General features: G+C 45.8%; 1 protein-coding gene across 1 annotated transcript; it reads right to left on the minus strand.

Annotated features, from left to right (window-relative positions):
• Positions 1-12,814: 12,814 nt before the first annotated feature.
• ENKD1 (enkurin domain containing 1) lies at positions 12,815-14,499 on the minus strand. The gene has a single exon (XM_069964594.1). The coding sequence runs from the start codon at positions 14,360-14,362 to the stop codon at positions 13,292-13,294; it is 1,071 nt and encodes a 356-aa protein (XP_069820695.1). The 5' UTR covers positions 14,363-14,499; the 3' UTR covers positions 12,815-13,291.
• Positions 14,500-14,767: the final 268 nt, after the last annotated feature.

Genomic DNA, 14,767 nt, shown 5'->3' on the forward strand with positions numbered 1-14,767 from the left:
AAACAGAGGAGGATGTCAAGAGAGTCCCAACCCAATGTAGTACTGTGCTCTGCCGGAACTTCAGAAGCAGAATACTTGAGAGTAGAGTGAATAATTGTGCCCATGTTTGACCTTTGTCTTTGCACCACCTATTGCCCACCAGTGTTGGGCGATCCGTCCTAGAGGGTGACACAAGCCCCAGACCTTGTTACCAGGGTTGAGCAGAGTGATCAGAGTTTTCTGATTACACCCCTGCTGCGAGATAGAGAACATAGGCTTCTAGCAACTTTGCTCTATCCGGATCAGTTCCTCTTGCTTCAGGATACTGTCCTGCACCTTTAGACTTGTTCTTGGCGTGGGCTGGGATGATCCCTGACTTGTCCTCTCTGTGAGCGTCTAGCACTGCATAGTGTGTAGAAGTGCTGCTTTCAAGAAAAGAGTGTCCGTATTTCCCATATGGGTCTGTAGACTAGACTACACTGAACCTGTCTTCTCTGTATGGGAACCAGACTAAGACTACTTAAAGGGGTAGTGTGGCGGTAAAGAATTATTCACAGAATAACACACATTACAAAGTTATGAGAAAGTTATGCAATTGGCTGACAGTTATGCCCAGCCTATTGCAACTGAGCATCGGATGACGCTGCAGAGGGTGGCCGGCATTCAGGACAGTCGGAGCTGTTCGCCGTCTGTCCGAAGAAGACGTCACTGACTGAAGATCGGAGACGTGGGTCGGCACGTGACAGGTATGTATAGCGCACCACACTTCCGGGTACACAGGTGGGGGTGGTGGGACATGGGGAAGGGGGCCATTCACAGACATAACATACATTACAAAGTTGTATAACTTTGTAATGTGTGTTATTCTGTGAATAATTATTTACCGCCGCACTACCCCTTTAATGGGTGACTATACTTCCTCTCCCCATGTGAGAACCTCCTACAGGGTATGTAATACCTGCTGTAAGTGGGTGAGAAGAGAGTGCAAAAAAGAAAGAAGAATAGAGATAGGTGGAAAAGAGAAAAAGCTCTCATTGGTGCACAAATCACAAAAACAATAATGGATATAATCTTAACCACATAATACAGACAGGAGATGTATATTTAGATTCATAGAAAGATAAGGTTACAGATGCAACCCATTAAAGAGATATTCTATGGGGGATATTTATCAAACTGGTGTAAAGTAGAATTGTCTTAGTTGCCCTTTTTTATTGAACCACGGCCCGGTTCCCATGCACAGCGCCAATCTATTACCAAGCACCAGCCAGGGCTGAAGCACTGGAGGCGGGCCAGCCTGCCCGCAGTGCGAGGATTAGAATTAAAGGAGCCGTGTTATAGAGGGGCGGGCAAACCTGCCTCCATTGCTTCACCCCTAGCCAGTGCTTGGTAATAGATCGGCGCTGTGTGCGGGAACCAGGCCATGTTTCAAAAAAAGGACTGCGGCACATTCATGGGCAATACTTGAATTTATCTGATGGTACATTCGCTTTAAAGGGGTTATCTAGCTCTTCACAGCTGATGACCTATCCTCTGGGTAGGTCATCAATATTAGATCAGCAGGGGTCCTGGCACCCCTACCGATTATCTGTTTTAGCTAAATGGCCCATTCAAAACAGGTATGTGTAAATGTGTTACATTTTTTGGTGCCTTTTTAGTGGTGTTTTTTTAATATTTCTGATGAGAAACTCTTGAATCACAATAAAATAATCTAGCAACTTGTAAGAGGAAAATGGAACCAAAAAAATACACTGTAAAAATTCCCAAAGGCTATGTGCAAACTTTATTCTTTTTAAGACAAAGGACGCTGATTGCAATAAAATCACTGCCCGTCATTTTCTGCAGTGGCAGTGGCACTGCATTAAAATCAATGCATTGCTGCCCGCTGCGTTCTGACAGCGTTATTTTAACGCCCGTTCTTTAGAATGGGCGTTAAAATAATGACCATGCCTATTATTTCCAGATGCTGTTCACCGAACAGCATCCAGAAGTAATAGCTGTTCACACAATGTTAAAGTGTCACTGTCGTGATTTTTTTTTTTTGCAGAAATCAATAGTCCAGGCGATTTTAAGAAACTTTGTAATTGGGTTTATTAGCCTTTGCATTTTTATCATGAAAAAAACAGTTTGAAGCTCTCCCCCTGTCTTCATTGTTCTCCTATGGAGAGAGCTAAATAAAACACCAAAACAGGACAACAAAGAGTTAATCTACAAATACATCACCCTCTATCTCCTCTGACAGTCACCACTGACCTCTTTGACCTCTGATTACAGCTGTCACCCAACTCTGTGCCTGTAATCCTCTGTTATCTGCTTTCTGCTGTCCCTCCTCCCCCCTCCCCTCTCCCTAGAACAGACTGGGTACGTCTGATGCAACAAGTCACAATTTCCTGATTTTTTGCAGTGGATGGAAAAGAGGAGGGAGGGGGGGACCTGGGAAAAGGCTTTTTAAATGCAAATAATGGCATATTTGGCTAATAAACCCAATTACAAAGTTTCTTAAAATCGCCTGGACTATTGATTTCTGCAAAAAACCGGCAAAATAAAAAAAAACACGACAGTGACGGCTGGCTACTTTAGATTGTAGTAAATGGTTAATTGATTTGTGAAGACATCCAATGGTGCCCGCAACTCAATTGTAAAAAGATAATGTTCCTGCAGCTGATACAGCAATAAGGTGCAGGAAAGTGCTGAACGCTGCCTGGCTATGCAACGGACAGTGTTGTATGATGTCTGAACATAGCCAAAAAGTGCATCAAAAAAATGTACAAAGCAATAAATAAATTCCTGCAGTTGTTTTGTAGCATTTTTTTTAACAATACAATACGCCCAGGGGCATATAACAGAGAAGGCACAAACTGCAACTGGGCGGTTTGGTCCGATTCCTGCAATATGGTACAAAAGAAATCAATAGAATTGTCTAGGAGTTAGAAAGGAAAAGGATAAAAGGTTAGTGGGAGGTCTTGGCTATGAATGAAATTTTCTATTTAACCAGCATGACCAATGGGCTGTACAGGTAGGAAAAATATGAGTCAAATAGGCATCCATTTTTTTCGCGGGCGGCTGATGAGTCAGTTTATTACTTCATTGATATGTGGTGTATCTATGCGTTTCCAGTATCTGGTAATTGTCAATTTTGTGGCCATCAAGATGTTCATCATAACAGTAATGGTAGGATGGTAGGTGTTAATTCCCATCAATAACAATGCCAGTTCAGGGCACAAATTTAGTGACCTGTTCTATAACGTGGAATGCTGCATTCCAAAGTGGGGAAATTCTTGGGCAATACCACAGAGTATGCGACAGCGTCACAAAAACACAAAAAAATGCAACAGCTCACCGCAATGGCAAAATACAGACCCACTACAGACATGAAAATAGTTAAAAGCAGCCCCGCCAACTGGCAAAAAAACTTCCACAAAAATAATAAGGCTCTTGGTTACCATTTGAGAATGGTGTAAACTAATCCACCACGTTATGGTGGCCTCATACCGGGGCAGTCCTACACTGTACTATGGCCTCTCCATGGCATGAAATACGCTTATGCTCTGGGCATGCAAGATCTGTCTAATACCAGCAAAAGTAATTACACCACCTGGGTGGGATAGGTGGAGTGCACAACCAAGTAGAGGCAGCCACTCCCCCATCTGGAACACAGAAAAAAGGACAAATTTGGTCAGCTCTCCGAGCTAGATCCGAGAATTGCAGAGTGGAGTAGGACACATACAGATGACTTAAAGGGGTTATCCAGCGCTACAAAAACATGGCCACTTTTCCCTCTACTGTTGTCTCCAGTTCAGGTGCAGTTTGCAATTAAGCTCCATTTACTTCAATGGAACAGAGTTTTAAAACCCCACCCAAACTGGAGACAACAGTAGGGGGAAAGTGGCCATGTTTTGTAGCGCTGGATAACCCCTTTAAGTTAGTTATTCCCTTTTCTTTCCAAGAAGAAAGATTTAAGTCAGGTATGGCCGTTTCGAGTGCTTCCAGGGGCACCTTAGGCAGAGAGGATTTAGACATTTGTGAAGTAGCGGTCATATACACTGTCTACACCTTGTCTGAGGCAGCTGTGGTAACTGAGACAGGTTTAGGTTGTGATAGATTGCCCAATGGTTTAAGCAGTCCTAGTTGGAGAGACATACCACCCTCTACATAGCTTTCTAGTTGTACCCATGGTTTGTGAGGTGACATCTGCCACCAGTGTTTCCAGGGGTCTAGCAGAGCTGCCCAGTGATATTTTCTGATATCTGTTCGGCTCACTCTACCGCCTTTCATATACCTTGTCATCACGTTCCTAGCTAGTCTTGAGTTTTGTGGCTTTTTTTTTTCAAGCCAAAGAAAACACCATGAAAATGTGAAGGAGGCCTGATACTGTACATATATTCATCTCTTTAAGGACATTCTTACAAATAATAAATTGACCCTTGTCCTCAGGAATCCCTGCATTACCATTAAAAAAAATGTACAGTGTGAATAGTAAAATAGGTATTTCTGATCTGAACCCATTTGACTTCAAATGCAAATAAAAAGGGTTTCTTATGGATAAGGGGGCATAGGCATGTACCAGACAGTAGGGTCCATCTGCTTCCTGCTCTGTGATTACCTAAAACTGAGCTTTCAATGTGCTTCCTTTCATTTCCTCTTTTCGTTATTAAATAATGTTTTAATAAATCTAATTAAAATTTGATATATTGTGGGACTGGTTCCAGATTACCAGCTAGGAAAGCCTTTAATGAATGAGCCCATTATATAGCTATGAACGCCACATGAAACCGTTTGTTAGAAATTATATTTGGGCATATGCCAGAGGTGTATAACCTGAGTGCTCTGACATGGGAAGTGTAATTCACTGTGGGCTGCATTGATAGCCTAAGTCAGCTCAGCTGCTTATTTTCTGCTGCACAGTCTAGCTCTTAAGTGCCCCCTATTGACATTGATGTATCACATCTACAACTGCATCACTAAACTTTACTGCATTACGTTTATCTGAATCTGTGTTTCTTTCCTTGCAGCTCTCAAGCCATTAAGATTACATAGATGTCAGCAGAATGCTCATTCCAACAGATATCTCTCCCGGCCGCTCCATAAACATCATGTAAACTGCCACAACCAAAGTCAGTGGTTTATTATTATTTTTTTATAAATGCAAGTCCCAACCCAAGGATCAGCACCTATCCTGCACCGCCTGCCTCTGGCCTGCTTGTAGCTGTCAGGAAGCCGAAAACAGCAAAGCCAGCTGTTTTATACAACCTGCAAGGATGGAACACAATATGGAGCACAGTTTTGCGTTTTTCTTCCTCGCCTTCTAACTTTTTTGTCAGTAACAAGTTTAGGCTATGTTCACACGTAAAAGTACGGCCGTACTTTATGCGCCTGTGAATGCGCCTGCTTTTACTTGACATGTCAGTTTTCTGCGGCCGCAATTCAGTGAATTGTGGCCGTAGAAACCCATGTCAGTTCACACGATGAAGCGAGCGGCTCCGGACGCTTGCTTTATTGTGTGCAGTGGCAAGTTCTGATGCGGGCGCTTGCTGATGCGCCTGCATCAGAACCCTACGGCCAGAGAGATCATTAGGCCGGTACTACAGTACCAGCCGGGATGATGCGGGCAGAGACTAGTGATGCACGATGCACCGAAATATCGATACTACTATCGATATTTGGGGCAAAAAAACGGTTCAGTACCAGGATTTCCTGGTATCGATACTTGATGTTAAGATGTGCAATAGCGCAGCTTAACATAGAGTATAGTGCAGAGAACGCGGCCGGCGGCTTTCTGAGCGCCGGCCCTGTTCTCTGTGTGCTCCCCACCCCCCGCGTGGCTCACCAACTCCTCCATGCTGCCTGGTCCCTGTGTCATCTCTCTCCCCCGCGCTGCTCAGCAACTCAGCAGCTTCTGCTCCATCTCCATACTGCCCGGTCAAGCAGGTCAGTGAGCCAGCGTGCCACAGCACATGTGTCACGGACGGGGGTTAACCCCACACTACCCACTGGCCGACCCCTGTTCTGCAACCAGCGGGGTCCGTCCGGGTACGGCATGCCGTTGTCACTATGGAGCGGTATTCATACTGGGCTGTGCTCCGTTGTGACTTCCAGCCCCCGCACACAGGCCGCAGCCTCCTCACTACAGGACAATCTCCAAAGCCATCAGCTGCGGCGTACGGAGCGGCTCGGATGCTACTGACACTTCACAGCAGCATCTGTGTCAGCAGCATCCGAGCCGCTCCGTACGCCGCAGCCGATGGCTTTGGAGATTGTCCCGTAGTGAGGAGGTTGCGGCCTGTGTGGGGGGGCAGGAGTCACAGCGGAACGGGGAGGGGGGAGTGAGGTGAAGGAGGTGAAGGTTCTGCTCCACTACAACTATTACTATCCCCAATGTACTATACTAGTGCTGGGTCAGCACTAGTATAGTATATTGGGGATAGTAGTTGTATGGCTAACACATAGCACTAGTATAGCATGTTGGGGGTAGTAGTTGTATAGCTGTGTGTCAGCCATACAACTACTATCCCCAATATACTATACTAATGTTATGTGTCAGCTATACTACTACTTCCCCCAATATACTATACTTGTTTTATGTGTCAGCCATACTACTCTCCCCAACTTACTATACTGTGCATCTGCCATACTACTACTACCAGTAACATCAGACCCGCTTCTGCCATGAGGCGGAATGAGTATTCCGCCTCAGGCGGCAGATTATGCGGTCCTGCAGGGAGCGGCAGAACGTTCCCCCTGCTGTCATTTTTGTTAAGATTCACCTAACAAAAATGACAGCAGCCGCTCACCTGTCCCGACGCCCACGCTCACCGCTGTCCTGCCGGGCTCCCGCGACCGCGCAACGTCACCCAGCAGCTCTCCTCGCCGCTGTGGTGAGTGCCTGGGGTCGAAGGGGGTCGGGCTATGGCGATCGGGTCTCCGGGAGGGATCTCCACAGGTCCGGACGAGGCAATCTCCCATTAGGGGTGGCTGCAGCAACGGAAGGGAGCACCGGAGCAGTCCAGTCCAGATGCAGGGAGGTGAGCCCTAGTTGCTCGCGCTGTGGCGATCGGGTCTCCGGCAGGGGGGTTAGGGGGTTCTGTGTGTTAGACTTGCTACGGGGGGGGGGGGGGGGGGATTGGGTGGAGGGTTGTGTTCGGGCGCTAGCGAGGGGGCGAGGTTTGCCTCAGGCGGCAGAGACCCTAGAATCGGCCCTGAGTAACATACTATACTGTGAGTCAGTACTATACTGTGTGTCTGCCATACAACTACTACCCCCAACATACTATACTGTGTCAGCCATACTACTACTACCCCCAACATACTATACTGTGAGTCAGCTATACTACTACCCCCAACCTACTATACTGTGTGTCTGCCATACTACTACTACCCCAACATACTATACTGCAGGGGTGGGGAACCTTTTCCATGTCGAGGGCCGGTCGGGCCTTAATAAAATCATTCGAGGGCCGCACTCAATGTTATACCGTGCGCGGCAGTTAGTAGCGGGGGTTTGCAGCACCTGAACAAGGCAAAGTATTGTTCCCCTAATGCCCCTGCTATTGTAGTTAACCCTCTGTGATGCCCCTTGTAGCCTAGTTAACCCCCCCAGTCATGTCCCTGGTACCCTAGTTAACTCCTCAGTCATGTCCCTGGTGGCCTAGTTAACCCCCCCAGTCATGTCCCTGGTAGCCTAGTTAACTCCTCAGTCATGTCCCTGGTGGCCTAGTTAACCCCTCAGTCATGTCCCTGGTGGCCTAGTTAACTCCTCAGTCATGTCCCTGGTGGCCTAGTTAACTCCTCAGTCATGTCCCTGGTGGCCTAGTTAACTCCTCAGTCATGTCCCTGGTAGCCTAGTTAACTCCTCAGTCATGTCCCTGGTAGCCTAGTTAACCCCTCAGTCATGTCCCTGGTGGCCTAGTTAACTCCTCAGTCATGTCCCTCGTGGCCTAGTTAACCCCCCCCCCAGTCATGTCCCTGGTAGCCTAGTTAACTCCTCAGTCATGTCCCTGGTGGCCTAGTTAACTCCTCAGTCATGTCCCTGGTGGCCTAGTTAACTCCTCAGTCATGTCCCTGGTGGCCTAGTTAACTCCTCAGTCATGTCCCTGGTGGCCTAGTTAACTCCTCAGTCATGTCCCTGGTAGCCTAGTTAACTCCTCAGTCATGTCCCTGGTGGCCTAGTTAACTCCTCAGTCATGTCCCTGGTGGCCTAGTTAACCCCTCAGTCATGTCCCTGGTGGCCTAGTTAACCCCCCCCCCCCCCCAGTCATGTCCCTGGTAGCCTAGTTAACCCCCCAGTCATGTCCCTGGTAGCCTAGTTAACCCCCCCCCCCCCCCCAGTCATGTCCCTGGTAGCCTAGTTAACCCCCCAGTCATGTCCCTGGTAGCCTAGTTAACCCCCCAGTCATGTCCCTGGTGGCCTAGTTAACCCCCCAGTCATGTCCCTGGTGGCCTAGTTAACCCCCCAGTCATGTCCCTTGTGGCCTAGTTAACCCCCCAGTCATGTCCCTGGTAGCCTAGTTAACCCCCAGTCATGTCCCTGGTGGCCTAGTTAACCCCCCAGTCATGTCCTTTGTGGCCTAGTTAACCCCCCAGTCATGTCCCTGGTAGCCTAGTTAACTCCCCCCCCCCCAGTCATGTCCCTGGTGGCCTAGTTAACCCCCAGTGTCTGCCCCAAATGAAAAAAATAAACATCCCACTCACCTTTCCTCCGCTCCCACGCTGTCCAAGTCCTCTTCTCCCTCCTCTCTTCTGTGCCGGTCTTCTCCTGCAGGCGGCGCGCGATGTAATGACGTCATCGCGCGCGGCCCGCAGGAGTCAAAAGACGTGCGCCGCTCTGCGCCGCGCTGGTGAGGCAGGAGCCGGCATACAACACATTTTCCTGTGTCTGTGCCAGCTCCTGCCTCACCAGCGCGGCGCACGTCATAGGAGGGCAGGAGTCAGAAGATGTACACCGCTCTGAGGGGAAGGAGCCGGCACTCACAGCATCCTCCTGGCAGCTGTCACAGACACAGGAGGATGCCGTGTGTGTCGGCTCCTTCTCCTCCAGAGCGGCGCATGTCACAGGGGAGCCGCGGGCCACATCCGGAGGTGTCAGGGGCTGGATGCGGCCCGCGGGCCGGAGGTTCCCCACCTCTGCTATACTGTGTGTCTGCCATACTACTACTGCTACCCCCAACATACTATACTGTGTGTCTGGCATACAACTACTACCCCCAACATACTATACTGTGTGTTAGCCATACAACTACAACCCCTAACATCCTATACTGTGCGTCAGCCATACTACCTTCCCAATCTCGCACAGCATACAGCGCTTGCACCAAAAAAAGTCATATATGCAAACACGGTACCAATCAAAGCTGCAAATCATTGCGCACTAAAAAAAGACTCTCAGACAGCCCTACCGGCTGAAAGATTTTAAAAGTTACGGGAATCAAAAAACAGCAATTTTAAGCACATGTATTAAAAAAAAATAATAAAAAATAAAAAAATACGTAACTTTTGTACAGTGTTAGTTGTAAATTAAAATGAAAATATATTGTACCATTGTAATAGTAGTGACCTGAAGAATATAGATAACCTGTAAGGTATATTACATTACATAGTGAACATTGGGGAGCGTTATATCTGCAGTTGGGGTTGGGGCATTATATTGAATCATTATGGGGGGGTGTTATACGCCAAGTATCGAAATGGTATTGAGTGTCGAAATAAAAAAGTTGGTATTAGTATTGAACTCAAAATTCTGGTATCGTGACATCCCTAGCAGAGATCGGCCGTTCCGTGACGCGGGCGGGTCACGGAATGGCCGGTCTCATACGTTGTGTGAACATAGCCTAACTTCGTAATGGTGCCTTTAAATCCACCATAACACTTATAACAAAACCCCCCAAATATTATTTATGAGGTGAAATTGGAAAAAAATACAATTCCTCAAATTTTGGAGGGGTAATGCACTTTAAGGTAAAAAAGGCATGTTATCTTTAATCTATAGGTCAGTCAGAATACAGTGATATGCAGGTGTACATAGCTTTTCTAATGTTTTACTATTTCTATTAGCAGTAAAAGCTTTATTTTTTTTAAATATATATGATTAAAATGGCGTTATTGTGACTCTTATAACACTTACTTTTTCACCTACTTACCTGTATGTTTTTTGCGCCATGATCTCAAATTTTTATTAGTATCATATTTGTATATATCGGATGTATTGATTAGATAGATAGATAGATAGATAGATAGATAGATAGATAGATAGATAGATAGATAATGTCCACAATAGAGCGCACTCCCAGTTCCAGTGCTGGAGTGCCAAGCAACGGAGATTGGATAAAAATCTCCACTAAATAAATCCAAGAATTTTGCGGCACATCCGTATACTGAAAAAAAGTTGTGGTATTTATTGGTACATCAAAAAGCAAGTGCAACGTTTCAGTCTCATCTCGAGACCTTTCTCAAGCCTTGAGAAAGGTCTCGAGATGAGACTGAAACGTTGCACTTGCTTTTTGATGTACCAATAAATACCACAACTTTTTTTCACTATACGGATGTGCCGCAAAATTCTTGGATTTAGATAGATAGATAAATAAAAATCCTGGCGTTTTTTATCGCTTTTTGTTTACACTGTTCACTGTGTGGAAGCAATATTGTTATATATTATTAGAGCGGACAATTACACACACTACGATATATAATGTTTATTTTAATTTTTTTTATGTTTTGTTTATAAAATAGCAAGCGGGGTTATTTAGACTTTTATTTGGGAGGGGTTTTGGCACATTTAATATATATATATATATATATATATATATATATATTTTTTTTTTTTTTTTTTAAACACTTTTTAAGTCCCCATGGGAGACTATTACATGCAATCATTAGATTGCATACACTGTTCAATGCTATGCCATAGCCGTTTCAGAGGACCTCACAGGCCTTATCCGGCCCGCAACCTGGATGTTCCACAGCAAAAACACAGTGTAAACCCAGCCTTACAGTACACACACTTCACAATACGCATCTAAGGCTGGGTTCACACTGTGTTTTTGCAATCAGTTTTTTTTTATCCGTTTTTTTGCAAAAAAAAGGATGAAAAACGGATGAAAAAAAATGGATGCATTTGTGTGCATCCGTTTTGATCCGTTTTTCCATTGACTTCCAATGTCCGTTTTTTAACGGACACAAAAGTAGTGTCAGCTACGTTTTTGTGTCCATGTTTTTTTACAATAGAAGTCAATACAGATGCACACAAACGCATCAGTTTTTTTCAAAAAAACGGATTGCAAAATTGGATTGCAAAAACGCAGTGTGAACCCAGCCTAAGGGGCATTTATCTTGTGGATATGTCATAAATGTCCCAGTTAGGAATTCTCTTTTAAGTGATATACTAGAGAATTATTTTCTTTCTGTGTTTAAGATGCAGTTCAATAAGAAAATAAACAAAACAACAACAGTACTCTGACATCCCCCGCTATCTTTGTGTCGGTTCCCCTCGGTGCCACACAGGGACCTTCCTGCTCAGCCAATCAGATAGGATACGGGACACCACTGGAGCCATTTATTGGCTAACTGAGAGGGAATGACAGAGATTCTACGCCCTGAGCAGTTATATAGAAAATAAAATCTCCAGTGGTGTATCCATACACATTACATTAGTCAGCAAACCCCACCACCTTTGACTAATATGTATGCAGGCCTCCCAACTTTCCCTCGAAAGCTGATATTAGAAAGTAGATCAGGCAGGTAACATGTGTAATCCTTTGTTCTCCTGAAGATAAGCTATTGCCAGAGGAGTCTGAAAGACTATTATTGAAAACCCATGCAGCATGCATGTATATGAGGGAGTTGGGAGCAATATCTGTAGGCTGAATGAGCTTGTATGGTCAACAGCTAACATCTAAAGTCTATGGCTGTCTTGAGTGACCATGCAGAGGTCATTGTTGGATTTTTCACATATGTACAGTGTCTGGCTGTTTCCCTTCAATAGGTTGGTAAAAATACCAAAAGGAAACTGAGGTTAGCAGCAATCCCATTGTTGTCAATAGGGTTTTCCTGGCATGTCAGAGTCTGAACTTTTAACTAAAATGTAAAAAGGTTTGATGTCACTTGATCATGGCATCAGACATGATCAATTGTTAACCAAAAAACAATCTGATGCCCTGGACTTATGCGAACTAGAAATAAGCGAATTTACAGTAATAAGGAAGCCAAAACCAAGAACAGACTATAAACAGAGATCAGGTCATAAAGGAAGGCCTGAGATTTCTCCTCTTTTAAAATCCATTCCTGGCTTTGGCTTCAGATCTTTGGTAGATAATCTTTTCTGTCTAAATTGACCTTTAGGGTCCGTTTACACAAACAGATTATCTGACAGATATCGCCAGATTTTTGCAGCCAAAACCATAAATGGATTTGAAAAAAAAGAGAAATCTCAGTCTTTACTTTATGACCTGTTCCCTGTTTATAGTCCATTCCTGGCTTTGGCTGCAAAAATCTGTCAGATAATCTGTGTGTGTAAACGGACCCTTAGGGTTATGACCGTCAGGGTACTAGGAAAGCTTCAGTACAGAAGCACCAGAGCTCCATTAGACTGGTTTCACACAGGTGTAATATGGCTCCATTTTTGTGTCTGTGTTACTGAAACAAGTCCTCATCTCAACTGTGTATCTGATGATCCGAGCTGTGAGTTCTGGTCATCAGACCCATGGTCAGGACAGGCCCTATTACAACCATGTGAAGGAGAGTATATTGCTTTTGTTATTTTATACATTTAACAGCTGTTTGGAAAGCACCATGTAAAAGGTCTTGGGCATAGATCAATAACTTCCTAATAAATCATAAGGCTTAATGGGGTACAGAATTAGATTTAATTCTCACATGCGCACAACTTTTTTAAATTAATTCCATAGTTTTTCATTTTATATTAAAATTATAAGAATTACAATAAATAATCTTCATTCCAATCGCCACTCTTTACACATTATAAGGCTTCGTCTGTACGGAGTAAAACTGGCGGAATTCCAGCGGCCTCCGTGTCATAATGGGAGTCTATGGGAGGCTTGCGCGCCTCTTCTCCCCACGCTGAAGAATGGACATGTCCATTCTTCAGTGCAAAGAGTGGAGGCGCGTAAGCCTCCCATAGATTCCCACTGGAATTCCGCCAGTTTTACTCCGTGTGAATGGAGCCTAAGAAGGCACAGGCTGCAGATTTGCTCAGTTTTGTGCAATTCTAGTGGAAATGTCTCACACACAGAAGTCCAGCAGAAGAGTCCTCTCTAAAAAAATGATAGACAATAAGAAAAATCTTGGTAAATTATAAGACATATTAAGAGTCTATCTTTATGAAGACCTTTGGGCGGTTGAATACTTTAATGGCTTCCTCAATCTCAGACAGCTTCTTCTCCAGCTCGGTGCGTCGGTTCTGGCTGCTGAGGTTGTCTGCTCGGACTGGAATCTTTAGCAGCTCCTTGAGTAGCTGGGACTGAGACTCCTTGATTTTATTTAGTGTCTCCTGACGCTCATGTTCGGGCATCATAACGTGTCCAGGGGGGAGTGATGGGTCGGGGGTCTGTTTCTTACGTTCCTCTTGCTCCTTCTTCCACTGCTCCTTCAGGTCTAGCAGGTACTGCGGTACGTGACCCTTCTGCTTCGTGTCATAGTCCTGCTGCTGCCGCTGCTTCTCCTGCAGGACCTCATTCAGGTTTTGTAAGGAGCGAGAGCGCCTCATCTGGATCTTCTTCACACTTTTTGCATTGTGGGCTACAAAGTCAATGCTGGAACCACGGACCTGCATGTCCTCACTGGCACTGGTGGGTCTATGGGGGGAAGGGCACCTCTTAGGTTGTAACCCTGCGCCACACCGGGTATGGGATTTTAGGAAGTTGGCTTGCACTGCCTTGGGGGGCGGTGGCTGTTCCTGGAGTTTGGCTTTGACCTTGGACTCCACCTGTTCATATTTGGGCGACTTCCATAGCGCCTTGACTGGTTTAGGTGCCCCCTGACCCTTCTCCACTTCCTTCTCCTTACAGCGCTTCTGGATCTCCCTCATGCGCTGCACATTCTCTTTCCCATGGTCCTTGGGTTTTCTAGGAGGTGGTGAGGCAGTGTGGAGAGAGACCCCCTCCAGCTTCAGGAGAACCCCCACTGTGCCACTCTGCCCCTTCTCCAAGATGTCCCTGGCATTGGGGCGTATTCTGGGTACGGGGCTGGCAGGCCTGGCACTGTAACAGGTGGGATATAAGGTGGGATCTGGAGCAAATGGTCCGGACAGAAAGTCCAACTTGACATCAGTCCCTTCCAGGCGTCCCCGGGCTGAGGCCGGCCTCACGTAATACTCGGGAAACAGCGTGGGATCAGGGGGGATCGGCCCGGAGAGCCGAGAAGCTCCTTCACACATATCAGCTCCTAAGCGATGGTCTCTACACCCGGCGCTGTCCTTACCGGGATCGGTACCGAGCACTACAGCTTCCTGCACCTTCAGCGCACGATCCGCTATTAAAACGGCCCTTTTTCGTGTCACATGACACGCCAAGCTCATCGCTTAGCAACCGCAACTTCCGCTTCCGCTGCTGCCGTGAGCTCATGGGAATTGTAGTCACAGCGAGAAAGCGGTGCTAAGGGCAGTGATCGAAAAATGCGCCTCTATAAGCGACATTCTGGGGCTGTGAATGAGCATATAAGAGAACAAATTATAATATATACTCTTTTGCATAATGGTGTATAGTCATTGTAAAGTATGAAAAAGAATTGCTGGTTTGTTGCTTTTAAATAATATTTAAGTATATGGAGACCAATGAGGCAT

This window comes from Dendropsophus ebraccatus, chromosome 3 (assembly GCF_027789765.1).
Source record: "Dendropsophus ebraccatus isolate aDenEbr1 chromosome 3, aDenEbr1.pat, whole genome shotgun sequence".
In the NCBI taxonomy this organism is placed as follows: Eukaryota; Metazoa; Chordata; class Amphibia; order Anura; family Hylidae; genus Dendropsophus; species Dendropsophus ebraccatus.